Raw genomic sequence first — 27130 nt, 5'->3', positions numbered from 1 at the left:
GGGCGATGGGAGATGTCATTTGATCTGTCCATTTTCTCTCCAGGAGTGAATTAGATTATGTCATCTGTGTTGCCTAGTCCCTGTTCCTTAAATATTTGGTTTTGGCAGTTATTAATGACCACAGGGGTCACTCTGTGACATGTCATCCCTCCAGGTGGTCCACAAATAGCAAAATGAGTTCTGTAATCAGTCACCTACCAGACTCACTCACTATGTTTTGAGTGTCTGTGTGTCAGTCTTGTGTCCAGCACTGTATTTGGTTCTTCAATCCTCAAGGAATTGAAGAAATGACAAACAAATGGATCCTTTTCCCCAACTGAATAAATAGTTGTTAAGGAACTCAGAACACATTTCCCCATTAATCATAACCAGGTTCTAAGACCCTTCCATCAAAAGCTTTTGAATTCACACCAAAGCCATATCATAAAACTAATAGTCCAAACCTGAATTTTGGATTCTAGAAATAGGAGACTTACTGCATGGAGAGTGTAGAAGATCCAAGATAAAGAGAGTGTGCGACATTTGAAGATTTAAGTGTATCTAGAGTTTATAAAATTTAAGATGCTTTCCCACGACTTGACACTAGGGGGAAGTATGTACAGTCAAACCTCATAATGGAAGCGGCTATCGAATTTTTATCATTTCCAGCTTCCCTTTTTTTATGTTCACATATTACCCCTTAATTCTTTTCATTTCATTGCATAAATAAAGGGAAAATGACATTGAAATTATATACCACCATAACAAAAAATATCTTAAGAGGATGAAGAAGTTTGTTAATTTTTACCAAAGTAATGCATAAGCAATTTTAAAAATCAAATAGTATTAAAAGTGTTTTTAAATTAAAAAAAGTTTTTTTCCCTCTCCTTTATACCTCTCTTTCCTGGAATTTGTGTTCGTATTTCTAAATAGTATCTGCATACTTGTATTTCTTGAGACAATTATTATTTTTTTAAAGACTCCTCAGACACACATATATATATGTTCCCCCCAAATCTGTCTAATATAGCCAAATTTTATTACATCAGAAATCATTGTCTACTATATAATTATTAGAATTTGAAGTTTTCATTTTGGCACTTTTCACCCAGCTTCAACAATCATCAATCTTCTCTTTTTTTTAATTTTAATTTTAAAAATTGAAGTATAATCGATCTACAATGCGTTAATTTTTGTTGTCAAGCATAGTGATTTATTTATACACACACATATATTCCAATCTTCTCTTATTTGTGTTTGATTATCCCACATTCCTCACCCTCCTATTTTAAATAATTTCTAAACATCATAACATCTCACCAGCATCGTTTACATTATTATGACTATGAAATGTTGCTCAGCATAGAGCCAGGGATTACATTTCCTTTTTTGATACTTTATTTACCTAGAGCTAATCATTGTCTTTAAAAAATTGCCTAGTTTTTATTAATTACTTGTCACTAACTTTATTTTAACAGTAGTTCATCAGATACATCACATGCCTACCTGTGTTTGTAGAATTTTTATGTGTATCAAACAAATAAATTTTAGGTACGTACGTAAAGTTTAAATAAATGGTCTGACATATTAGATCGTCTATCAGTTTTATTTCTCCTCTAGGGAACATTTGTTCCGCACCCTCCACCTGCTCTAAATTGGACTTGTTACTCATCCTGCTGAATACACTCACCCTGGGATTTCAAATACCCTGAGGATTTTTTTTTTTTTTGCTGCTTTATGTTGGATTCCCTATTTCCTAGGTCTGTTTCCCGCTTTCTTGATTTACTTCCTTGAGTGACTACAGCCTCCTTCTATTTCCTAAGAAGAGTATAAGGCAAGTTTATCTGCTCTCAGAATTTTGAAGGGTTTGCTCCACTGTATTCTAGAAGTTCGATGTCATTCTGATTCCTTTTCCTTTGTTAGTTTGGCTTATTGTTGTTTTAAACCCCAAATGAAGGTTTTCTAAAGATTCCCTTTCTTATTAAGTAATGGCACTCTGCAGTTTTTCATTCTGAGATAGAGCCGTTCAGTCAAGTTGAAAGCTGCACATCCTCTTCGGGGTATCTGCTGAAGAACAGACTAGGAGAAATACTACTCCATGGTTCATCTGGGCCTCATTCCAGCTGTGCTGTGGGTTAAAACTACTTGAGCATTTCCCTGTCTCTCTCCTTCATCCTGATTTTGTGTTATTCTATCTTAATTTTCTTACTACCTTGGATCAGTGAATGTGCTATTTTTCTCATGACGTCATTCACCGATTCTAATCCTCTAACTCCTTTCATGGAAGCTCAGAGCTATCTCTGTGGTGCCATTATGTTTTCCTGAGCACTAGCTCCAAGTTACTGGGGGAGGATTTATTTTCAAGGCTTGGCATCGGAATGGCCTTGGACCATAACACGCAGCGGCTATCCACCGCTCATTATTAGACAGAGGGGACCTGACGATGTGGTAGGAAACCTGAGTGAGACGGCTGTGCGGGATGGCCTTCAGTAACTGGCGGCCGGCCTGAAGGGCCTGGCCGGGTGGATGGCGCTGCCCTGGAGCCCCTGCGTGCCAGCTCCGCTTGAAGGTTGCAGGGGACAGGATTGGCTCTGGTGTGTCCCTGGGCCAGCATCTCAGCTATGTACTGGACTTCATTACACACCATCAGACGGGGGAGGCAACCCAATAACTTTCCATTTCCCAGTCGGGAAATAATTCTGGGAAGATGCTTGGCTCTGCTGGTGCAGTGCCAAGAGCGGCTTTACTGGCTAGCAGGGACCAGTGGACACTTGGCACATGGAAATGTACACGCAGGCACACACCCGAGGCTCGAGTCTTACTTCTTCTTTGCCGGATGTATGTCATGTGGGAGACTTCTGGCTTTTCACTTGAGAAATTTCCAGTGTGAATTCATGGAAGCTTCCCTACAGACCTTTTAAAGTCTGGGCTGCTCTCTTCTCCCACGATCATCACCAGTGGGCAGAACTTCCCCTCCTGTGGGTGCTACGGGATCACAAAGCAGGTCCCATCAGCTCAGCATCGGATGCCTTCTATTTGCAGTGCATACCAATTCTCTGGGTAGCACTGGCATCAAGGAAGAGGCGGAGAACGGAAAAGTGATGGCAAGATAACATTCTAAAAAAATCAAATATTCAAGGACTGTTTCCCTTCAAGGGTCACTTAGTGATGCAGTGAAGGACGTCTGTTTGAGTCCTCTGGACCCGCCTCGGGTACTCCACCCTTCCATCCTGGAAGTCTCCGCCTCTGTCCCCTAGTCTCTAGACAACTCTAAATGTTTCTTTGAAGAAGGTAAATACGGCGGCAGGGTCAGAGAGGAGACCACCTCCTGAACAGAAGCCCCTTCGCACGGTTTTATTAGATTAGGTTCCCACAGCTGGGGTTACCTCTGTGCTCGAAGGTGTTTATGTTGGGCTGCCCTGTTGCATTATTCAGAGGCACTGAAGTCTACCCCCCTGCCTTTTGTTGTACCTCTGGGCTTCCAGTCTTTGGAGGAGTTCATAGTTACAACGACAACAGAGCAACGTAGAATGGGAGAACATTAGCTATACTTTTCTTTCGATATTCCCGGAGAAGGAATCTGTACGATTTCCTGTTGTCAAGGACTGCACAAACTCTGAGTGAAATTTGAATTTATGTAGGAAAGTGGGTAACATGCTGCTCCCTTAGAATCCTGTAAGCACAGACTTGAGAATGACCGTAGATCTTGGATCTTCCCCGAGCCCCAGTAATCCCCCCAACAGTATCCCTAAAAGCGTCTGCTCCAGTCTGTCCCGAATCCCTTGAGTGATAGAAGATCTCACTCTTTAAAATCAACTCTTGAAAGGTGAAGTTTACAGACAACAAATGCACACATTTTAAGTCAGCAACTGGTGACAATATCAGCCAGAGGACAGAGCACTTACCCACTCCGGAAACTTCCCGTGTGCCCTCTGTCAGTCCTCCTCCCTGCTTCCCGCTCTCTGCCCCCCACTCCCACCCCCCGGGAGACCACTGATCTGATTTCTGTCACCAGAGGTTGGTTTTGCTGGCTTAGAGACTTCATATAAATTGAATTGTCTGCTTTGGGCTCTCTTTTGTCTGGCTTCTGTCTCACAGCACATATTTGATGCCTCTACTTTCTAATCAAAAAGAGATGGAAGTCCAATTTGTAGCCCACAACATCGACTTACATGATGTAAAGTAAGACACATGCCTCTCCTGCCGTCCTGCAGCTATCGAGGGCCTGGACATGTTTGTCTTGGATGAAACCGTGGCCTTGTGGGGGTGGTGACTAACTGTCCTGAGTCACCCAGGACTCAGGAAGTTCCTCTAGCCTGGGATTTTCACTGGTGAAACTGGGTAAGTCCCAGGCAAATTGGGACGAGTTGGTCACCTAGCCCCTCCAGGAGACACGGTACAAAACAGTGGGGTAGCAGGAAGGAGCTTCTAAACAACAGAGGAAGGGCAAGAAGGATGGACATTTTGTGTTTCTTCACCTTGAGGCTCAGCTGCGAGGGACCCAGCTCTGGGAGAATCCTTCTGGAAGCCATCCAGCTGGAGGGTTTGCTGGGTTTTGTGTCACTTACCTGATTCCAACCGGTTTTTTAAAAAAACATTTTTTATAGTTTGGTTTCCTATCTTGTTAAGGACGCATTATGTTTCTTTACTTCTCTGCTTTCCAGAATGCTATTTTGAGGGCTCTGACATCGCCAACATTGAGTGCTTTTACATACCATCAAGGTTATGAAGCACATATTGAAAGCACGAAGATGAACAAATTCAGATAAAAATTACTATCATTTCAAGGTGCTTGGTTTGATGGGCTCCAGCTTGATTGTCTTGATATGTTTAATTTTAAAAAATCTAACCACTTTTTCAACTGAATTACAAGGCATTGCTCTAACATGGCTTCTCCGAGCATGTGTGCTAATCTCTCGTTTACACAGGAACTAATTTGTTAGCTGGATGTTAGCAGAGCACATTCACCTGTTGATATTCGAGTAAACTGTAATCTGCCAGCTTTCCTTTTGGGGCTGATGAAATTCCTGGCAGTTAACTGTGCTATATGTATTTTCCACGTAAATTCTGAAATACAATACTCTTTAAAGCATGCCGGATTCCAATGGCAGTCTTTCCTAAGCAGCCCTCTGGATGACGTGTCTTTTTTGTTGTTTTTCTTGTTGTTTTGTTTTGTTTTTAATGGAGGTCCTGGGGAATTGAACCAGGACCTCGTGCATGTTAAGCATGTGATTTACCACTGAGCTGTACCCTCCCCTGCCCACCTGGCAGTGTTGGGCTGTATCTGTGAGCCTTTACGTAATATACACAGTTTGTGAGACTTTTTCATGCTTCTCTTGAGGGAGGTGTCTCATTTTTCCCCTTTAATTTTTTGATTTTTAAAACTTACCCCAAGTAATGCATGAATATATCTACTAATGCAGTTTAAACAATAAAGAAATCTACTAAGCCAGAAAGGACATTTCACCCTTACTTTCTCAGTCCCTGTCCCAGTTAGATTAGTGGCTATCCTTCCAGAATTTTTATGTGTAATGGAATTCAGCCTGTTTTTTTTTTTTTCTGTCTGTTTTTTTTTTTTTTAAATAGAATCATACCATAGATATATATTGGTTTTTCCATTTAAAAATATGTTTTAAAGACTGTTTTTTCTTGTTAGACTGTATCAGTTTACTTCATTATTTTGAAAGCTATGTTGGTTCAGTAGTGCAGAGATGCCTAAATTTATTTAACCCCTGTCAATGGGTATGTATGTTGCTGGTTTTCTGTTACATTACCATGAACATACTTGTATGTCTCTGCCCATATGTTTTACTCTTATTTCTCTAGATATTTGAGAATGGAGTTGCTGTGTTAATGGAAAAATTAAATTAAAATTTGGTGTCTACTGCCAAATTGGCCTCGACAAGGCTGTACCAGTTTCCCCTCAACGTTTGAATTCTTTTAACGTGTGAAACACTTGAAACAAAATGCAAATAGATAATTAAATTTCTCCAGCTCAGACAGCAAGTTGGGAATTTGCTCTGCTTTGAATAAAATCTTATTTGTTGCTTACTTATACATTTGATTTGTATAAAGCTCAGAAAAAAACTTAATACACTTGGCTTATTGACTTAACTTGCAAGTTATAATTTAATGTACTTCACATGAGCTCAGGATTCGAATGATTTTTAGTGTTTTTCCATGACTGACTGCTAAGATGTTTCCACGTAATAAACACTGATGAAAATGTGGTCAGCATGGAACACTCCAGAAGTGACCTCTGCCTAAAGGTCTTCCATACCGAAACTCAGGTTAAGAGTCTAGTTCTTCAGATGATCGGACTGATTAGCTTTCTACTTCCATATTCCAAATGTAGACAATTTAAAAATTATGAAAACTAAGAAAATTCATATTTATTTAACATACTTGTTAATTGTACATCACTGTTTTTTTCCCTTTCTTTCTTTCTTTCTTTTTTTTTTTTTTTTGGTGTTCTCTGTATGTGAGAGTCTAGAAAGAAAACTGGAATCATCATTACTGTTCTAAAATACTTTTTCATTGTCTTAGCTCCTGTTCACCTACCTCTCCTCATTACATTTGACTTTTTCCTAAATAAATCTTAAGTTTTTGATTAAAAAAAATCTAATTCTTCAGCATTTCTTCACTATCCCATTTTTGTATTCTCAGAACTCACTAATTCTTTCTCAAATCATTGACTGTAAATTTTTTTTGTTTTGCCAAGAATTAATGACTGGATGCCAAAGTGTTGCTAAGACTTCATTATTATTTAAATGAGGTAATAGTATCACTTACTACTTTACCATGAAGTATTAACATAAGTAATTAAAATAAAATTGCTACACTTGTCAGAGTAAATGAGGCAGGAGAAAGGTCCTAAGATCATGTGATTGTCTCACCAATTCATTTCATCTCTTTCTCCCTAACTTAATACATTCTTTTATGTTTACAGAAACCTGTTGACCTCATTGGGTGGAGATGCTGGTCATGGAATCAAACAGTTAGGACTGTGAACTGAATTTCCTGTTTGCTTGGGATGGGACTGATATCATTTGCAGATGACACTTGTATGAAGGGCTTTCAATGCTTTGATTTAATTTTAAGAATTTTTTTTTTTCAAGAATTCCCAGTGGTCCCAGTAGAGCACTATCCCCTTGACAAATACTTGCTATTAACACCCAATTTCTACTTTTACTTCTTGCTCTTTCTCTACCTCTTCTTGCCCAAATAAGCTTAAGCCTGACTTTGGCAAAATAAGACCAAAAATTCATTTGTCTTTATTTTCCCAAATATCTTTGGGTACCTGCTACATCCCAGGCACTATGTTAGGTTCTGTAGGCAAAGATGAACAAGGCATGGGTCCTTGAAAGTCTCCCTGTCTGCTGAGGGGCTAGACAGGTGCTCACATAATGACAGTTGAGTATGATAAATGCTATAGTGCAGGTCCGTCCAAAAAGCCAGAGGGTAATTGAATAGGGAGCAACCACCACGAGGAGTCGGGCTATTTGCATTTGAGTAATTCTATGTTGAATTTTAGCTAATGGTTTAACATTTACATTAATAACCATAAGAGCCCTGGGGCTTATTTTGTTCATCTTTGAAGCCCCAGAGGTTCCAGTTTAATGCTTTCCAAATAGGAGGATTCCTAGAACTTTGCTTTTTAGGGGTCGCTGTCCTTCTCTGTCTCCTGTCACCACGAATGTTGGCCGCAGTAGAGGGAATCAGAATGTGAGATGTAGAAACACCCTAATGTGGCTTTTAGTAACAGAGAGTAAATTCTTCGAGTGCCTTGAGAGATATCACAAACCCTAAAGAGGGCCGCGAGAGTTCCCTGTCAGAGTTCGGCAGAACGTTGCAGGACTTGTCAAAGCTGCTTTGTTAACCAGCCCCGGGGACTGCAGCTCCTGTCTCCCCAGGGAGAGGAGGGCAGTGCTTTGGGTGGCATTGCAAACTGTTTTTCCCGCTCTGCTTTCTTCTTGGTCTTCACAAGACCTAACTCTCCTTCTTCCTAATTCTTACTGTGGAGGAAACGGAATTTCCTTCTCCGTTTAGATTTAGAAACCTTCGAGGACTTGAATGTGCTGTTAAGCTTATTGCAGACAGCTGTGGCAAGGAGGTAGCAATTGTAACAGTTATCTCAAAAGTGGAAAGTTGTTTGAGCTTTATGAAACAAATTATTTAATCCAAGGCAGGAAATGAGAACAGAGACTCCGTGAGGTCACTGTGAGTCCAGCTTCAGCTGAGGTGAGTCACAGTAGGTGTGATCTATGAACCGCTGCCATCTCCCATGAAAGCTGTGCTTTGCCCATTGTTTCATAAGCTTGAACATCTTTTGGCTATGGAGAGGTTCATTTCTGATGGCTCTCTGATAAAATCTTTTAGCAACAAGGAAGTCTTCATCTCTTTCAACATTAAAGGTCAAAAACACAGTGAAGAGGATTTGTAATTTGTGCTACAACTTAGAATGTGGTCAAATACAGCTTTCCTGTAGACCTTCACCTCCACCTCATCGTTCTTTGTGCCATCTGGTTCATCAGAATTCTGCATATTTTAATTAGCAGCTCAGAGGAGGAATTTTCAACACAGTACCTGAATGAGGAATGTACTTTTGGTTTCAAGTAATTTGATAGTTCCTTTCTTAAAGGGAGCCTCATTTTCTGATTTTATATTTTCCCTTCTTAAATAGGAGGCTTTTTTTCTGCTTCTACATTCACACCAGATGGACTAAGAAATAAGAGAAAGGTGGTTCTCAGAGGGGAAAATAGAAGCTTGGCATGGCGGTAACAAGGGGGTAGAATTGTGAAGAAACATAACATTTTTAGAAAAATCAAGGAGAAAGCAAGAGAAAACTTGCAACGGAACTTGGAATAAAGTCACAGTGAGTTACGCCTCAAGCTTTTGGAATGGGCTTCTGTATCAATCATAGTCTGATAGCAAAACAAATTATTCTAGGTGTTTCAAACAGTAGGAATTTACTACAAGAATGGATTACAAAGGGGTTAAATAGTGGAGCAAAAGAAGGGGAAGAAATTCAGGTGGACATTTCTAGAATGCTGTTAGATATCCGGTTGACGCTCAGGGGAACAGTCTGGATGGAGTGTAAATTTAGGGTCCATCAGTAACTAGGTTTAGTCAAAACCTGAGTGGGGGTGGAACCACAGTAGTAATGTTGGCATGTTTTAGAATAAATCACTGGAAGAGGAGGAGGGTATAGCTGGTAGAGTGTGTACCTAGCATGCACGACGTCCTGGGTTCAATCCCCAGTACCTCCATCAAAAATAAATAAATAAATAAACCTAACTACCTCCCCCCTCAAAAGAAAAAAAACCCAATAAAATAAATCATTGAAAAGGAGTCACTTTAGGGGAAAGTGCTAAAAGGAAGTAATCATGCTCCGGCTCCTCTTCTTGCCCAACCGTATTGGGTGTCATTGTTCAGAGGTTTTAAATCTGAATTTGTACCCTTGGTTTAAGGAATCAGAAAAGGTGCCTCAGGCCTCTGTTTAGTTCAGAGCATGACTTCCAGACTCCCAGTAACCAGGCTTAAGGAGGATGATTGGCAACTTAATTTGGATAGTGGAACCTTTAGACTCAAGAGGACCTTTAGACTTCAAGAGGAGTCTACTTTGGCCTTCCTCAGGCGTGCCCCTTCATGCAGGGTGAAGAGTCTACAGACCTAGGTCACTTGCCCACCTGTGGTCACAGAGCCCACGCCTCTGCCTTAGACATCATGCTCCACGTACCGGGATCCCAAAATGCCCTGCCCCTAAGGCCAAGGTGGAGCCCACTCTCTGAGCCCGCCCTGGCTGCTTCTCTGGCTTGTCCTCCAAAGGGCAAGCCAGGCTCTTAGTATGCACCCCTGGATTTGACGATTGGCCAGGGGGTGGCTGCAAATGCATGGAATATAAAGGAAAAACTTTGCCCTGGACATTTGTTCAAAACAGCAAGGTGGATTTCATTCGAGTTACTGGAGGAGAAGAGAGAGACTTCAGTGTAGAACTGAGCTCCACTCCAAGTACAGCAGACACAGCTGGGGACCGACAGCCAACAAGCAGAGGGAGGGGGGGTCAGTGGATGGAAAATTGCTAAGAGGTTATCAAGGGCAGGAAGATTCTTGCCAAACTGGCTTAACAACATTCTCTTTTTGGAGGAGAGGAGGTAACTCGTTTTGTATTTATTTATCTATTTAAATGGAAGGACTGGGGATTGAACCCAGGACCACTCAGGACCTCATGCATGCTAAGCACACACTCTACCACTGAGCTATACCCTCTCCCGACAAGATTCTTGCTAAAGGCAGGCCGAGGGCTTAGGCGTCAAGTGTGGGGGTGAGGAACTTGATCAGACATCCAGGGTGGGGGATTCTCACTGAACCCCTTCTGCTCCGCTGACACTGGGCTCTGCAGGCCGGGGGAGGGCAGCCGGCCAAGGCTGAGGCACAGGCACAGTGAGAAGAGGGCTCAGAGGAGCCTGATTACCGTTTGGTCAGGGAGGGAGACTTTGCCAGGACGGACCTTGGACTTGCAGATAGAGGCGTCCGTGTCCATGTGTGCGGGGCCCCCCACAGTATGGGTCAGAGCCAGGGGTGGGAGGAATGGAGGCCAGGCAGCCCTGCATTCTAGCCTGCACCTCTGCGGAACCTGAGAGTGCTGAATTTGAACCTGGCCTTCCAGCTGCAGGTTCCTTGGAGGGACGTGCGCAGCTGATGCCCGCGGGACTGGGGCGGAGGTTACCTGGTGGGGACTCATTCAGCTGAGGAGGCGCCTTAGAGGTGACACACTCAAGTGCTTCTGGAGGGGGGGGGCAGGGCCCCAAGGAGGGGTCAAGAGGCGTTTCCCCTGTGGTGTCCTCAGTGAAAGGAGGGGAAGGTTTGAGGGGTTCGGTGAGGGAGAGTCTGCAGGTGAGGAAGGAGCCTCGCCCTTCTCCTCTTCTCACCCCACGCCGAGCCCCGAGGAGACTCAGTCATGATTTGTGGCAGAAAACGATGTTATCCATATTTGCTGTGAACTGTTGCTCTGCACATTAAAAAAAAAAATCATGAATGTATGCTTATGTAAAGGCAGAAAGATAAAACATTTAACGGCTTGTTAGACTGACTTACAGCCTTTAAATATGGAGGCAGAGGGTAGGCAGGACTCTCCGTGAACTCTTACCTCTGGCCCTGTGCTGTTAGGAAGGGGACCGCAAAGTCCTTGACTGGCCTGCAGCACAGGCTCAGTAAGGGGGCTTGAGGAATTTCCACGCCCCGGGGTAGAATGGACAGACGCCTCATTGAACATGTATTACTGAGAGGGGGTTCCACACTATAGAACTGATTGAGGGGCAGGTAGAAGGACTCATGCAGAGAGATGATGGGAGGGGAGGGAAGAATATGGTTGAGAAGTTAGCACAAGAGCATTTGGGTCGAGTGGTCTGCTGGGGTCCCTCTGCAATTTCTAGAGCCAGGCTGTCTGCAGAGACACACGTGTGACATCTTCAGTTAACCCTCAGAACCTTAGAGAAAATGGATGACCTGCTGGGGTGGTGTGGGTGAGTCGAGCAAATGCACGTGAAATGGCTTTAAAAATAGCAACGAACTATGCAAATGCTAGATGATAGTATTATGTTTGAGGCAACCCCTTGGCTTAAATTGTTTTCCCCCCAAAGTTTTAGTTCCCTCTCTTGGGGCACTTTTTACGGGATCACATTTTATGGGACACACTGTTTTACAGTAGAGGTTCTTTCTGAAACCAGAGATGACCTTTGGAGGACATTGTGTTGGAGCATTTCTTTTCCTGAATGAAGAGATGCCACCTCCCAAGCGGACTGGGTTTCAGCTGGGTAATATTTCTGTGGGTGTCTTGGGAGCACCAAGAGTAAGTTATTCCACAGAATCAACACTGTAGTGGGGCCAGGGATTCCTCTGGTCCTTTGCCATTAGCCAGTCTGAAAATTCTGGTCCCCACCAGGGTTTTTTTAACTCCAGATACATGACTCAAGCTAAACGTTCTTAGTAGAGTGGGGTCGATAATATGTGTTGCCTTCTGTTTTCACCAGTTTGTGTGGGAATAACAAAAGAAGAGTGTATGCTCCCGCAGAAGAAACGGAGCACATAAAAGTATCACAAAGTATTGTCACTCCTCTGCTTGTCTGCCATTGTGAATTCAGTCTCCAGAGCCAGCAGTCTGGCACCGTTTGCCAGCATTAATTTTATTCCATTTGTACTCCAAGCTGTGACTCCCTTTACAGTGCACTTTTAGTGCTGCAGATCTGTTTGTCAGCTGTTATTTAAAGGAAGGAAGGAATTTGTCAGCACTCAGCAAACACAAAATAACCCAGAGAAATAAAAGTTTGAATCTGAAGTTGTTAAATGTAAGAGCCAGTGAAGGTGAGTATATAAAACTACTGAACCAGTCACACGCAAGTTGGTCGCATTTTTATGGATTTACCATAGTTGAGTTGATTTTCATTTCTTTTAAGACCCCTAGTTCCAACTCTTGTTATAACGGGCATTGCCCTGGAGTCAGAGGGAGTTAAAGGAGTCAGAGGGACTCAGCTGTCTCCTGCCACATCCAGTACCTTCTAGAAATTGCTCAATATCGGCGCTCACATTGGAGGCAGCGATATCCTCAGTAAAGTATTTTCGGTCTGTTATGGTTCTAACTTTGGAATTCTTGAGTATTTACCATCTGAAGTTCTGAGTTTGTGGGGGAGCTCGCTGGGCAAAGGGACATATATTTTTTAACCTTCCTCAGAGAATTTTAGTTTGGAAGAATCTGATAAAAACTCTATTTTAATGTGATCGTGTGTGTGTGTATTTTAAGGAAGTAACTAGAAAGTACTCTTTAAAGTAGCAAATAATGGGAAATGCTTCCGGAAATTTCGATGCCTTTAACTTTCCTCTATTAAAGAAGCGTTCCCCCCCATTACAGATAGTCCCACTCCTAAAACTAAACAGAACTCAGATAAATGTATGAGAACCTCACACTCTCATTTTAAAAAAGGCATGTTTCTTTTTAGAGCATGTACATAAATAAATGTTTCTTGCTCAGATTCTGCAGGCTTTTCTTTATTCTGTAGATTGCATGTGACCCTGAGCTCGCCTCTCCTCCTTCCCAGAATCAACGTTCCAGGAACAGCTTGGCTAAAGGAATAATGAGCCCGGAAGCCTGCATCTCCTAGTTATAATGAATGGAAGGCTCATTGTAACGGGCACTAGCTTCAGGTCCCATTCCTGTTACCAACACGCGGACCTAGATATTGGCCATGAAAGGTCTAGACATAACCATCTTTAGTGTCTCTTGTACTTCACTAATGTAGATGAGCAGTGATGGGAGTCAGGCCCTCTCCGTTCTCTGAAGCACTGGAGGCAGGTTTTGTGTCTTTCTGCTTCTCTGTTCTGCATTTTGGGTCTTTGCTGTGGCAACCACCAGGTGAGGCGGATTGAGTCACCTATGTGCCACCCAGTGGTTAGCAGCGGGCGGCCACTGGTGTTTGCGTCACTCACTCAAGGCGCCTGTGTCTGGTCTCCCAATTAATTCTAGACACGCTTTTGTTTTCACCATGTCCCCTCTAGTCTCTAATCTTACGTCTTGATCCCTGCCCCCGACCCTGGGTCTTACTCTCCCAGGCAGATGGCTTTGATTCTCTGCTCTGCCTTGGGTGGAAGCTTGACGCCCTAACTCAAGTTTACAGGTTCCGTTCCCATCATTGGCCACTTGACCAGCCTAGAACCTTGATGAGAGCCACCTGTTCAATGCAATGAATTGCTTTCTTCTCATGTTCTTTCATGTCTTCATATTTGTCCATGAAGTGTTGCTGACCATCCAGCTCTACATGCCATTACATTTCAGGTGTGTGGAGGCGTGTTCTTTTTGATGCTAAAGGTGCAATACAACAAATGCCAAGAAAACAATTATATAACCATTTTAGATTTTATTCTTTCATTCCTGATCATTGAGAATAAAAGCTTACTATCAAGACAGTAGTGCCTACTTACTTTAGCAGTTACTCTGTGCTCAGTATGTGTCCTCCAGAATAATCTTATTTGGTCTTTAATGGTTTAAAAACCTTTCGTGATTAATTGATTTCTCACTGATGTCCTGTTGGCACCAAAGAGTATATATTTATTTGAGAGTGTGCACTGGCATTACATAATTAAGTTTTAGGAATTTGACCAGAGAATGTGGTTTAGTACACTGAAAGCATTTATTTGGTGTGCTTTTTCCCAGTGGATGCTAGAAGATGGATTTTTTTTGTATGCTATGCCGTTTTACATGTAAGAGGTCAAAATCACTGGGCCAAAAAATCATCAGTGTCTGGAACACTTTAGAAGTTCTGTATTATGTATTGTGATATTGTCTTAATTCTTCTTTCTCAGTTATGGAAAAAACTTCTTCCTGGTTGGGTCTCCACCCACATGGGCAGGAAACAATGGATTACCACATCCATCATTTCTGTCTGCACGTTATCATGTTTCAAAGGTTTCCCCGGTCAATCCTGAGGAAGCTGGAATCACTCATAATTATACTCCTGCTATGCCGTCTTTATTTCTTGGTGTGCTTGTTAACTCATGACCATCCTGCAGCAGTCTGTAACATGGTGCTGTTATCAGCTCTTAAGTCTTTAAGAGCCTCTGGTCTACCATTTTGACTAAGATTGATTCATTGCACTTTGTTGGAATTGATCATGTTGGATTAAAAAAAAGTCTATCCTGTCTGTTTGTTCTGGCTACTTTTGCATGATTTCACTTTTTTTTTTTCCCAGTTAATCAATCTGCCAAGCTGGTTGCATTTCCCTTTTTGGCTTCCTTCTCCTTGCTCTTTTCTTTTTTAAGAACTGTCTTAACTCTTTATTTCTCTTTCCCCATCTTAGGCACCACCTCTGGGAAGAAAAGCCAGTTGCAGGAGGCAGTGGAATAAATTCCCCCCTTAGGATCAGGCTAGACACGCCTCCCATTTCCCTTTTGATAAAATGAAAGAGAAGGTCTCTCTCCTTAGGGTTCCTCCCCTGAACAGTTTCTCGGGTGAAAACTTCGTGATTGGCTGCCTGGCATTTTGCAGACACTGTAATGTGCTTCTTACTTATGGCCTCAAACTCCTCTGTATTCTAATCTTACCAGGTGGACTCCAACTTAAACACTGATGTTCTTTTAAGTGGTACCTTCTTTTTATTTATTTATTTGGCAGGGGGAGGTAATTAGGCTTGTTTATTTATTTAATGGAGGTGCTGGAGATTGAACCCAGGACTGCATACATGCTAAGCACGCCCTCTACCACTGAGCTATACCCTCTGCCCCCAACACCGACAATCTTTTGGACAGACTTACATTTTCGTTTCTCCTCCTAGGTACTGACTTTAACATAGACAGCTTACCTCTGCCTCGGAAGGCCCGTCACGACTGGGCCCTCTTCCATGAGGAGTCTCCGAAAAACAATTACAAGCTGTTTCACAAGCCAATCATCACCTTGTTCAACTACACCGCCACCTTCAGCCGGCATTCCCACTTGCCACTAACCACCCAGTACTTGGAGGGCGTGGAGGTCCTGAAGTCCCGCCGATACCTGGTCCCCTTGCAGTCCAAAAACCACCTGCGGACGAGACTTGCCCCGCTGGTGTACGTGCAGTCCGACTGCGACCCGCCCTCGGACAGGGACAGCTACGTCCGCGAGCTGATGGCTTACATCGAGGTCGATTCCTACGGCGAGTGCCTGCGGAACAGAGACCTCCCTGAGCAGCTGGCGGACCCGGCCTCCATGGACGCCGACGGCTTTTACAGGATCCTTGCCCAGTACAAGTTCATCCTGGCTTTCGAGAACGCGGTGTGCGACGACTACATCACCGAGAAGTTCTGGAGACCGCTGAAGCTGGGCGTCGTCCCCGTGTATCACGGCTCCCCCAGCATCGCGGACTGGCTGCCGAGTAACAGAAGCGCTATCCTGGTCTCGGCGTTCTCCCACCCCCGGGAGCTGGCCGGGTACATCAGGCAGCTGGACCGCGACGACGGCCGGTACGCGGCCTACATCGAGTGGAAGCTGAGGGGCGAGATCTCCAACCGGCGGCTCCTCGCGGCTCTCGCGGAGCGCAGGTGGGGCGTGCAGGACCTCAGCCAGGACAACCACATCGACGCCTTTGAGTGTATGGTGTGCACCAAGGTCTGGGACAACATCAGGCTCCAGGAGAAGGTGAGCGAATCCCGGCCTGGCCGTCCTGATGGTCCCGCTGCCCTGCCACCTTCTGCTGCAGCTGCCGCCTCTCTGCTCCTCATTTCTGTCCGAGAGGCCAGGCTCGGCAGAAGGTTGAATATTTCTGTTTTTTTTTAAAGCTGTTTTTTTGGTGGGGGGCAGGGGGAGTGGGTCATTAGATTCATTTATATATTTTTAATGACAGTACTGGGAATTGAACCCAGGACCTCATGCATGCTAAGCACACACTGTACCACTGAGCTATACCCTCCCCCACATGCGTTCTTTTCTGTTGAAGTATAGTCAGAATATACAATATTGTGCAAAAAGCATTTATTGATGAATGATCCTAACCTCAAAGAGGCTGTAATAGGGAGATAACATGTAATAACCAGAAATAAAACTTTACAGAATTGGGATTAAACCTTAAAAAAAAATTAGCATTACTGAGGTATAATTGATGTATAGTAAATTGCATGTGTGTAAAGTATACAATTTGATTACATCATCACAGTCAGGAGGACAAAGATTTCTGTCCTTCCCCAAAAGTTCCCTCTTGTCCGTTTGTAATTCCTCCCTTCTCCACTCCCTGCTTCAGGCACCACACATCTGCTTTTTGTCACTCATGACAAAGAAGCCAAAGCAGTTTAATAGAATTTTATGTACATGGAATCAGGGAATGTATATTCTTTTGTGTTCTAGCTTTCTTCACTCTCCACGATAATAATGTTTGTCCACAACGTGGTGTGTATCAATAGTCCGTTTCTCATTATTGCTGAAGTTTGGGTATACCGAAATTTGCTTATCCATCCACCCGCTTCCAGTTTCTAACTGTTACAAATAGGGCTGCTGTGAACATTCATGTACAGAGCTTTGTGTGGATAGATGTTTCATTCCTTTTCCGTAAATACGTAGGAGTGGAATGGCTAGGTCGTAGGGTAGATGCACATTCAGCAGTTTGAGAAACTACCAGATTGTTTTCCAGAGTTGTTCCATCTTACATTCCTGCCAGCACTGAATGGGAGTTGCACACATTAACAATTGGTGTTAGCCAGTCTTCTTACTTTTGCCTTTCTAGTGGGTGTATAGTTGTATCTCACTGCAGTTTAATTTACATTTTCTTAATAACTAATGATGTTGAATATCTTTTAATGGCATATATGCTATCAGTATCTTCTTTGGTGAAATATCTCTTTAAGTCTTCTGCTCATTAAAAAACAATTGGGTTGTTTGTCTTGTTATTCTTGAGTTGTAAGAATTCTTTATATACCTTGAATACAAATCCTTTTGTCAATTAGAAAAGTAACAAATGTTTTCTTTCAGTCTGGGTTTTCTTTTCATTTTCTCAACAGTGTCTTATGAAGTGTGAAGTTTTTAATTTTGATGAAGTCTGGCTCATAAATTTCTTCCTTTATAGTTTGTGCTTTTTCTGTCCTGTTTTAAAAAAAAGTCTTTGTTGAACCCATGGTCACTAAGATTTGCTTCTGTTTTCTTCTAGAAGTTTTGCGGTTTTAACTTTTACATTTAGGTCTATGATCCACTTAGAGTAAATTTTGTAATGTGATATGATGTAAGAGTTGAGGTTTGTCTATTTGGATAGCCAGTTATAACAGCCCCATTTGCTAAAAGATTATTCTTTCCTCACTGAATTACCTTGGCTTCTTTTTAAAAAAAATCAATTGGCCATATGTGCACGGGTCCTTTCTGGGCTGACCAGTATGTCTATATTTGAGTACTGTTGCCTTACACGAAGTCCTGAAATGAGGTAGTGTCAGTCTTCCAGCTTTGTTCTTTTTCAAACTTATTTTCACTATTTTATTTCTTTTGCTTTTCCACATAAATTTTAGATTCAGTTTGTCAATTTTTACAAAAAAAATCCTTGATGGGATTTTCATTTCATTGAGATTGAATCTATATACCAATCTGGAGAGAATTGAGAACAATATTGAGACATTTAATCCATAAGCATGATATATCTGTCCATTTATCTAGGTCTTCTTTAGTTTCTCTAAACAGTATTTTGTAGTTTCTGGTGTACAGATTTTATAATTTATTGGTCAGATTTATCCCTAAGAGGTTCATAGTTTTTGATACTACAGTAAGTGGCATTAAAAAAAAAAACAAACCTGTATATTCCGATTTTTTATTGCTAGTATATAGAAATAAAACTGATTTTCTATGTTGACCTTGTATACTGCCACCTTGTTAAACTCACTGATTAGTTCTGGTATCTTTTTTGTAGATTTCTTAGGGTTTTTCTACATAAATGATCGTGTCATTTACAAATAAAGACAATTTTACTCATCCCCTGTCCCCCCTCAATCTATCTTTGCTTCTCCCTTCTTCCCCTACTGCACTGTCTAGGATTACTATATGATGGGCCCCCTCAGACCTACCTCCCACCCCCAATTTAATTTACCTTTCTGACTCCTGACAAAAACAAGGTAAATCATGGCAGACGGTGGGGGATTATCGTGAACTTAACTTGACAGCAGACCTAATGGCAGCTGCCTTGCTGAATTTGGTACCTAAAGAGCAGATCAACACTGTTCCAGTCAACTTTTTATGTTAATATCCATTGACAGGCATCTCTGTCTCATTTACAGTAAAGTGTCAGCATATGTAAGTTTTTAAAAGCCATTCAACAAACTATTAGGACCAGCTTCGGGCGTACTTGCCAGAACGTTGAGTTCTATATCATAGGTGAATCCCTCCAGATCCATAAAGGCCTATTTCACTTATATTCCGCCCACCTGGTCCAACCCCCTCAAGATACACTCCTACACGTGCTCTAGTTCTTGCCAGTACATCCTTGCCAGGTCCTCCAGGTCCTTGTTTGGCATTTAAGCTATTTCCTCTCTGAGCAGGGACTCTCCTTTTCTCACGTATGTGATGATAAAACAGATGATAGGCTTATTAATTTCGTTGGTGATTTACTACCAGCAGTGGGACCTCATTGTCATCAGGTGAGTCATGCTTTCTGGGGTCGCTTCTGGTACCAACTGTCTTAAGCTGGGTTCCACAGGAAATGGTCATGGAAGGTGAGGCACTTACGCTTTGATTTTATTGGCGAGTGCAGCCCTAGAATGGGGGTGGGAGGGACAGATGAGTAAAGCAGTGAAGGAGCGAGAGCCAGTATGAGGATGTACTGAGCTGCGTGCCTCCAAGTGGGATGTATTGGTTAACTCTTGGGACTCCACCTCTGAGAAGCATGTATGTATCTCAGGACCATTCCTTTGGGGCTCCAATCTCCCTTTGATCAAAAGTTAGCCCCCTGGGCTTAACTCTTTCTCACTTCCAGGTTGTACACGTGTGATATGGATGCTCAATAGAGTTTCACAGGCTTGGCTAAATCTCAGGAAAGGAAGTGGGGGTCACATGGGAGGAGGTGAGGCACACAGTTGGTTGGAGCTCTGCGCAGCTGGAACAAGAGACAGCTGAGGTTGAGAGGCTCAGGAGCAGAAGAGGTGTCAGCTGGAGTGCATTGCCCTGGCCCTCACCTATGTCCACTCTCCCCTAGTCTGTAGACCCCTGTTCAACTTTCTTTGGAGAATGCACCTCAGATCTTGCCGGGGTGGGGAGCATGTTTCCTGTTAGTGCTGAGGGATGAGCTGGGGCTTTAATTGGTAAGAAGCTTTAACTGCTTCTTACCAAAAATGGCAAGCAACTCTTCTGTTTTTAGCCCCATCTTTATACTAATTTCCTGAGAGTCTTTATGCCACCAAATTCCCGAATGTCTTGGGGACTCTGGGCTCTGCATTATACATTGAGTTCCTTTATTGCCTCCCCACTGCTTTTTAGAACTCAGCTTTCTCAGGGTCTACTGGCAAGTTCAGTTCATGATAATCCCCCACTGTTTGCCCCCCATCTGTTAACTCTGAAACTTCCAAAAATGTGTTGTTGTTGTCTCTCTTATTTTGTTTGTCCCTGTAAATTTGTGCTTTATTAAAAAATTCCTTACTGTCATTTTAGTGATGGTACTAAATCACTACAAGAAATAATAACCTTAAGTTATCAAACGGACACTTGCCAGGAGAGAAAGAGCTACTCTACAGTTTTTTTGGGAATGCACTTTTATCTAATATCTAGTAAGTATAAGACCTATTCTTCATATATGATAAATGTCAGCAGTTAAAAGTCACCCCACAGACATATCTCAGGTCAAAATTTTTCTTCATAAAGATTAAACATGATGTTGTATGTAGTTTGATCTTTTGAAGTTAGAATTATAAGTAAGGTATGAAAATGGAGAGGATTTCTAAGAAAAAGGAAAGATTCAGTATGCCATGATTCTAAAAGGCAAGACAATTTAGAGTTTTCCTATTTGTATCTAAAATAAACAGAGCAGACAGTCTGTCTGTAGGTTAATAGAATTTACTTGGTAGCCAGAGGTATGTGTAGTAATTTCTCATTCTTTTTATATTTTAAATTGAAGATTTAAAGGATCATTTCCAACTGGGTGATTATCAGCTGCCTCGTGTTTTCTCTATGTAAGTCATTCATTTCCTTATTTTGATTTTTCTTCTCTTACCTTCTTGAAGTGGTGGTCTGAGAATCATAGAATGCCAGGGTTGAAATAGCTCGGAGATCACCTAATTCAATATCCCTTCAGCTGCTGAATCCTACCATTTCCATTTGACTCTTGTTTTCTGTTACATCTTTCTGTTGAAGTTCCCCTTATGTATGTTGTCTACCTTTTCCACTATATTCTTTGACATATTACTGATAGTTATTTTAAAGTTCCTGCCTAATGGTTCCAACATTTGAGTCATCTTTGAGTCTGGTTCTGTCGATCGCTTTATCTCTTGACAGTTTTTTGAAAAAATATGTCTCATGATTTTTGATTGGTCACTGGACATCATGTCTAGAAGTACAGAGACTGAGGTAAATACCATTTATGTTCAGAAATGGGCATACCTTTTTCTCTGTTGGGCTGTTAATGTGTGTAGGTTAAGCTGGTCTAGTCGGGGGTAGAGCTAAGTTTGGGTTTGTGTTGCTACTGTTATCTTTAGTGTGCCACAGCTTCAAATCTTTCCAGTCGTAATAATTACTTGGTAACTAAGCACTATTACATGTGCTTACAGTGGGACCTGGGGCTAAGTAGTCTCTCTCAGCATTTTTCCTGTGCCCTCAGCTTCGGTGGTTCCTGCATTGCTGTGTCACAGAGGAGGTCTCCCTGTTCTCGCTCCTCCATCAGCAGGAAACTGCAGTTGCTTGTGACTTAGCTGTGGGCTCAGGGTGTGGGCAGGGTGGGTTCTTTGTTGTCTTGGCAGCCTTAGGCTTCGACAGGCTTTACATTCCTGGACCTCAGCAGTGAAGTTTTCTCAGTTCCTGCCTCTCCTTCATACAGCAGCCAAACTCTGCCTTGTATCATTCCCCCCAGGGTAGGTGACTTCTGGTATCACTGTAGGATCCACAGCCCCAAATGATTCCCTGCTTCCCCTGAACCATTAGATAGATGTTTTGCCTTGGGGAAGGGTAGATTTTCTCCTTGGATCTGGGGACAGAAGGTTTGCTACTGCTTCCTCAGTGGCTTAAGGCTTTTTCTCTTTATGAGGGAAGGATCTGGGGAGGTGGAATGGGCTTCCTGAGTGTCCCCTGCAGGAGTTGGCCACCCTTCCTGCACTCAGCCAAGGAGTAGGGCTATTTCCAGTCTCCTGCCCCGGCCCCAGTCTCCTTCTGAGCATCTGATGGAGGTCCATGGAAAAGAGCTTTTTCAGTGAATTCGAACTCTTCTGTTATGCCTAGGGCTTCCACCTATTCCAAGCTGACAAGATAGCCCATACCTTAAGGATTTGATAAAAGTTTAGTTGATCCCTTGTTACCTACTTGCGTGGCGGTCACCTCCTTCTCCTGTGTTCTACCAAAGGTGAAATAGATCCTGTATCCATCTTTCCCTGGAGAGGCTTCTCACTGTGGAATTCAGTCTACTTTGTTGCCGTGTGATCTCAGTTCCCCGACGGACTCAAGAAAAGTTATGAATTTGTAGATTATCTGACTTCTTCCTTATTGTTAACATAGGAGCCATATTCTCCTTGGAAGCAAAATATTTATTAATTGTACTTTAGAAACAGTGTGTTTCTTTGCCCAGGACCTCAGCTGGAAAGGCAATTTGGGATGCTGAAAGTTAGCTACTTCTAAACATGTCACAACTATTTCATCAGACACACTTCCTTCAGGTCATACTGTGGACTATTTCTGGAAGAACACTGGAGTTAAAAGAGTCCATTTCACAAAATTCTTTTCTCTATGATGCCACCTCAGATGGAACTTAATCCTACACTGTTAAGAGAACTCTTGAGTGGGCAGACAAGGAAAGAGAGTATTATTACTGACTTTCTCATATGGACAGTTATGCAAGGTCAAGGTTGGGAAGCTCCTTGAAGATTATGTGGTCAGTACAACGTCCAGCTGACGGGTGATTCAAGTATCATGAACAAGTCATCAACTAATTTATGTTGGAACATTTCTAAGTGCTGGCGATTTTATTAGTTTTCAGGGGAGAAGACTATCTTTTGTTAGTTTCGACAGTTATATTGGTCTTTATATTGAACCCAGACTTCCATAGTTCATTCTTAGCTACCTGCTTCTGACTGTAGTTCATTGGGATACAGCCTTACATCTGTACCTGTCAGTCAATAAAAGTGAGCAATGGCCTCTCCAGAGTTGTTTTGTGGTAATTGCTTTGGGCCTACTTTATTTGACTCTGCTCGTGCTCCAAATACACTCTCTACTCAGCCATGAACTTTGACTACAGTAACCCCAGTTTTGAACCTGCCTCTGGTCCTTTGAACTTTGGGTTGGTATTTAGACTTCCCAGATCTTAAGTCTTAAAATTTCCTGATGGTTTGGATTTATGTTCAGGTTTTTTTTTTTTGCTCAGTTTTGTCTTGGTAAAGAATCCCTAACTCTGGTTCCAGTCTCTTGAAAGCCAAACTCAATGATTATCTGTCAGTGGTTCCCAAGAGAAGGGAGGATTTGGGCAATTCCATCCTTCATGCTCTACCAAGCAAGTTAGTTCACTCTTCCATCTATAGTTACTTCAGATGCTTCAAAAGAAGCTTTATGTTCTTTCAAAGTCATCTCTTTTTCAGGCTAACCACCCCTAGTATCTTCTCATATATTTCCTTTGGGAGTTTTAAGGAAGAGAGGATATGCTTATCCAACCATAGGTAAGCACCCACATTGTTATATTTCAAATTGGTCTTTCTGCTCTGCTTTCTGAATTTGGTATGAATGAAGATTCTAATCATTACCTAACACATTATAAATCCTAGTATCTTCACATAAATTTTTTTTTTTTAGAAAAAGAAATATATGCACATAGGTTAAAGCATCAAGTAGCTCTGCAAAGTTGGTTAAATAAGAAACCAAACCAAAACTAGTCTTCCACTTCTTTCCCCTTTGTCCTTGCCCAGAAGCAGCCACCTATCACCATACTTAGCTTATTATTTTGGTTTCTGAATCAATATTTCTAAACACATGCTTATACACTAAATTTTTGATATTGGGTGTTCATGTGACCATGATTATGTAACCTATTCAGAGATGAGCCATGTGGTCTGCTGTGGTTTGTTTCCCTTGCCTGTACAGTGTTTTGTTTCCCTCTAGTTAATAATTATCTTCTTATTCGATTATTTTTATATTTGTAAATCACTAATTCAATCCTTGTTCTGTCTTTTTCTCTTGTGTGTTGGCACTTCTGTTTCCTGTATGCCTTGTTTGGGTTGAAGCTAACCCTCTTCTAGCTTCCTGAGAGGGTGGAAGGGGGATATCTGAAATGTCTTCATTTTACTCTAACATTTAAGCTATAGTTTAGCTGAAAGTAAATGTACAGTGGACGTCAGCTTTTCTCAGAATTTTGAAGGCATTTTGTTATTGCCTTTAAAAAAACACGTTTAATTTTGAAATGATTTTAGATTGACGAAAGAGTTAACAAAGACAGTACAGTTCCCAGATAGTTTTCACCTGGCTTTCCCTAATGTTAATGTTTTCCATGACTGTGGCACAACTGTCAACATTGAGAAATTCATATTGACTGTTAATACTGCTATTAACTGAACCACAGACTGTAGTCAGATTTCCCCAGCTTCTCCACTAATATCCTTTGTCTGTTCCAGGATCAGATCCAAGACACCAGATTGTAGTCATCATGTCTGCTTGGTCTCCTCCAGTCTGTGGCAGTTGTTCAGCCTTTCCTTATTTTTAATAACTTTGACACTTTTGAAGAGGACTGGTTAGTGTTTTGCAGAATGTCCCTCAGTAGAGTTTGCCAGATGTTTTCTCATGTTAAGACTTGGGTTTTGGATTTGGTAATACTGCAGGGCTGAAGAGGGTCTTCTCACTGTATCGTATCAGGGGATGAATGATACCAACATGATGTATAACTGGTGATGTTAACCTTGGTCCCTTGCTTAAGGTGGTATCTGCCTGATTTTTCCGCCATGAAGTTGCTAATTTTCTCTTTCCACTAAGTGAGTCGCTTGAATCCACACTCAAAGGGAGGGGAGTTAAGCATCACCTTCTTGAGGGAAGAGTAGAAAATAATTAGTGGACGTGTTAAAACCACCACAATAATTAATAAATATTTGAGGAGGGGAAGATATTTTGAGGCTATGCAAATATCCCTTTTCTCCTTGAAGTTTTACTTGCTAATGTTAGTCACCATTGCTTTTTAACATCTAGTGTCATTGTCCAGAAATCCAAAACCATCCTAACTTCTGACCCTCAGAATTGATCTTATCCTCTCAGGAAGGCTGTAGAATCTCTCTCTTTCTCCTGTGTTCTGAAACTTCATAAAAGAGACTGTTTTTGTCGTGCTGAGCTCTCAATGGGCCCTGTCTATCTGAAACTTGGGTCCTTTAATCTGGGGAGAAGATTTAAAATTATTTCCTTGGGTATTTCTTTCCTTTGCTCTTTCTTTTCTGAAACTCTTGGTATTAGTATATTGGTCCTCTGAGATTTGTCCTCTAGTGTTAAAGAAACAGTCCAGGAGGTTCCAATATGCAGATGCTTTTTCCGTTTCTTTTTCTTTTTCTGCTAATTCATGGAATATATCTCGACTTTGTCTTTCAGCCCTTCTAGTGATTGTTTCATTTTTGTTAATATTTATCTTCTAAGATCTTTCTTTTGTTGTTGTTCTCTTAATATTTGCTTTTCTGGCATCTGATTATTTCATTGGTTTTCTTTTATCTCCTAAAGTTTTTTTCTTTGTCTCTGTCTTTCATGTTGGTAACTTTTCTCAGATGATTTTGGTAACCTGCTCATGCTAGGGTGGTTTGATTGGCAGCTCTGAGAATGAGTGGGGCATACGGGCTGTAAGCTTCATTTCAGGGTGATTTGGCTAGGTGATTTCCTTAGGGAATCCTGAGTTATGTCTTCCTGGACATAACATATTTCCCAGTGACGGACTCTTCATTTTCCTGCTTGTGTTGTAAGGCTCGACTACCAGCATTCTGATAATGGATCGCAGGAAGCAGGCAGGAGGGTCTGAGTATCTGATGCTCGTATATCCCTGAATCCTGTTCATGGTATCACACCACTGCCCTCAGCTTCACCTCATGTTCCCAGATCAGAGATCTTGTATTTCACTTCTCCAGAGAATGAACGTCTAGTCTTTTGTCAGGTAAGGGAGACTCCTGGCCTTGAGGAGTCAGAGAAGGAATCTGAGTATCTGACTGCTTTGTAAACACTTTCTCTTGATCCTTCTTTATCTCTTGCCCCCTGTCCCACTTCCAGGAGTATCTCTTGCCTCCTGAGCCTTCCAGGTTCTGCAGTCCAGAGCAGGCTACTTCTCAGCTCATTCTCCTGCTGCCTCACAATTCAGTTTTTGTTTTGTTTTTAATCTGATGAGTGATTTCACTGTTTTCCCTTCTGCTTTCCAGTCTCTTGACATTTTCTTACTCTTCTGCCCTTGTCCATTCTTCCATTTCTTATAGGTTAATATCTTTTAAAAATGATTCTTTTATTCTCATAGTAATGGCATTTCAGGAAAAAATGAAATTAGGTGTGTGTGTTCAAGCTGCCATTTGGAATTTGTCTGTCTGTCTGTCCCTCTTCCCCCTTCCTTTCTCCCTCCTTCAGAAAATTATTGGAGGGCCAGATCCTGAGGGGGTCTTACAGGCCACTGTAAGGACTGTGACTTTATCTTGCAGTGGGAAGAGATGCTGAGTTTAGCCTGAAGGAGATTAAGGGTGGAGTCAAGGAGACTAGTTAGGAGTCCATGGAAATAAACCAGACAAAGCTCGGACCAGCTCAGAGCAGTGCATGTCCCTAGGAAGCATTGTGAAAGCTCGGAGGTCCTGTGCAAATGCTAGGTGTTATTAATGTGTGGTGGAAACTTCTTGGTGTAGGAGACAGAGTGCAGTGGAAATTCATGAAAAACAAGGGGTTAGATGTACCTGTGCCAACAACGCCTGGTGAAAAAGTAACAGAATGACATATATGACGTAGGAACGTGTAAGTACATTAAAAATAAGTGCCCAGAAAAGGAGAACACATTTTTTTTTTCACAGAGACATTTAAATACAGAGACCTATATTAAATGCATTAAAATATTTGCCTGTGGGAAGGGTGGTAATGGCAGTGGGATATAGGGGGAAATAAAATGAATAAATAAACGGACTAGCAAACAGTATCCAGAGGGAGGGGACCGCTTTAGAGAGCTGGGGTCAGTCTTAGGTACACTGTTCAGGGCAACTTACAAAAATTTTTGGAGCTTTAGCTTCCGTCTCTTTCGAACAGGGTGGTCATACCTACTTAGTACCTATTTGGTATGTTTACTGCCATAAATGGGGCAATCTGAGTAACGTGCCTGGAAGAGTATCCAGTGCACGGAATATTCTCAATTAACGTCAGATGCTTGCTTTCTCCTTCAGCTGCTCGGCAGTGTAACTGTGGGGACTCTGTGGAGTGAGGGTACTTGCTTTAGGGAACGTGAGACTTGTGTTAACTCATCTCATATTTTTAAATCTTTTTGTGCCCTCTTCTCTT

The 27130-nt window shown here is 42.1% G+C and overlaps 1 protein-coding gene across 37 annotated transcripts in view; it reads left to right on the top strand.

Annotated features, from left to right (window-relative positions):
- Nucleotides 1-27130, top strand: part of POFUT3 (protein O-fucosyltransferase 3) — a 356913-nt gene that overhangs the window by 20040 nt on the left and 309743 nt on the right. For 36 of the 37 annotated variants that reach the window (XM_074353460.1, XM_074353452.1, XM_074353453.1 and 33 more), the window contains one exon: nt 15303-16138. In XM_074353460.1, coding sequence (XP_074209561.1) covers nt 15303-16138 — 836 coding nt within the window. Of the gene's footprint in view, nt 1-15302; nt 16139-20573; nt 27128-27130 lie in introns of those variants that run through there. The other variant, XM_045515425.2, reaches the window with a different exon arrangement.

The sequence above is a fragment of the Camelus bactrianus genome, chromosome 26, assembly GCF_048773025.1.
Source record: "Camelus bactrianus isolate YW-2024 breed Bactrian camel chromosome 26, ASM4877302v1, whole genome shotgun sequence".
Classification (NCBI taxonomy): Eukaryota; Metazoa; Chordata; class Mammalia; order Artiodactyla; family Camelidae; genus Camelus; species Camelus bactrianus.
The sequence above is the reverse complement of the archived record's forward strand: the minus strand, read 5'-3'. Positions and strand labels throughout refer to the sequence as shown.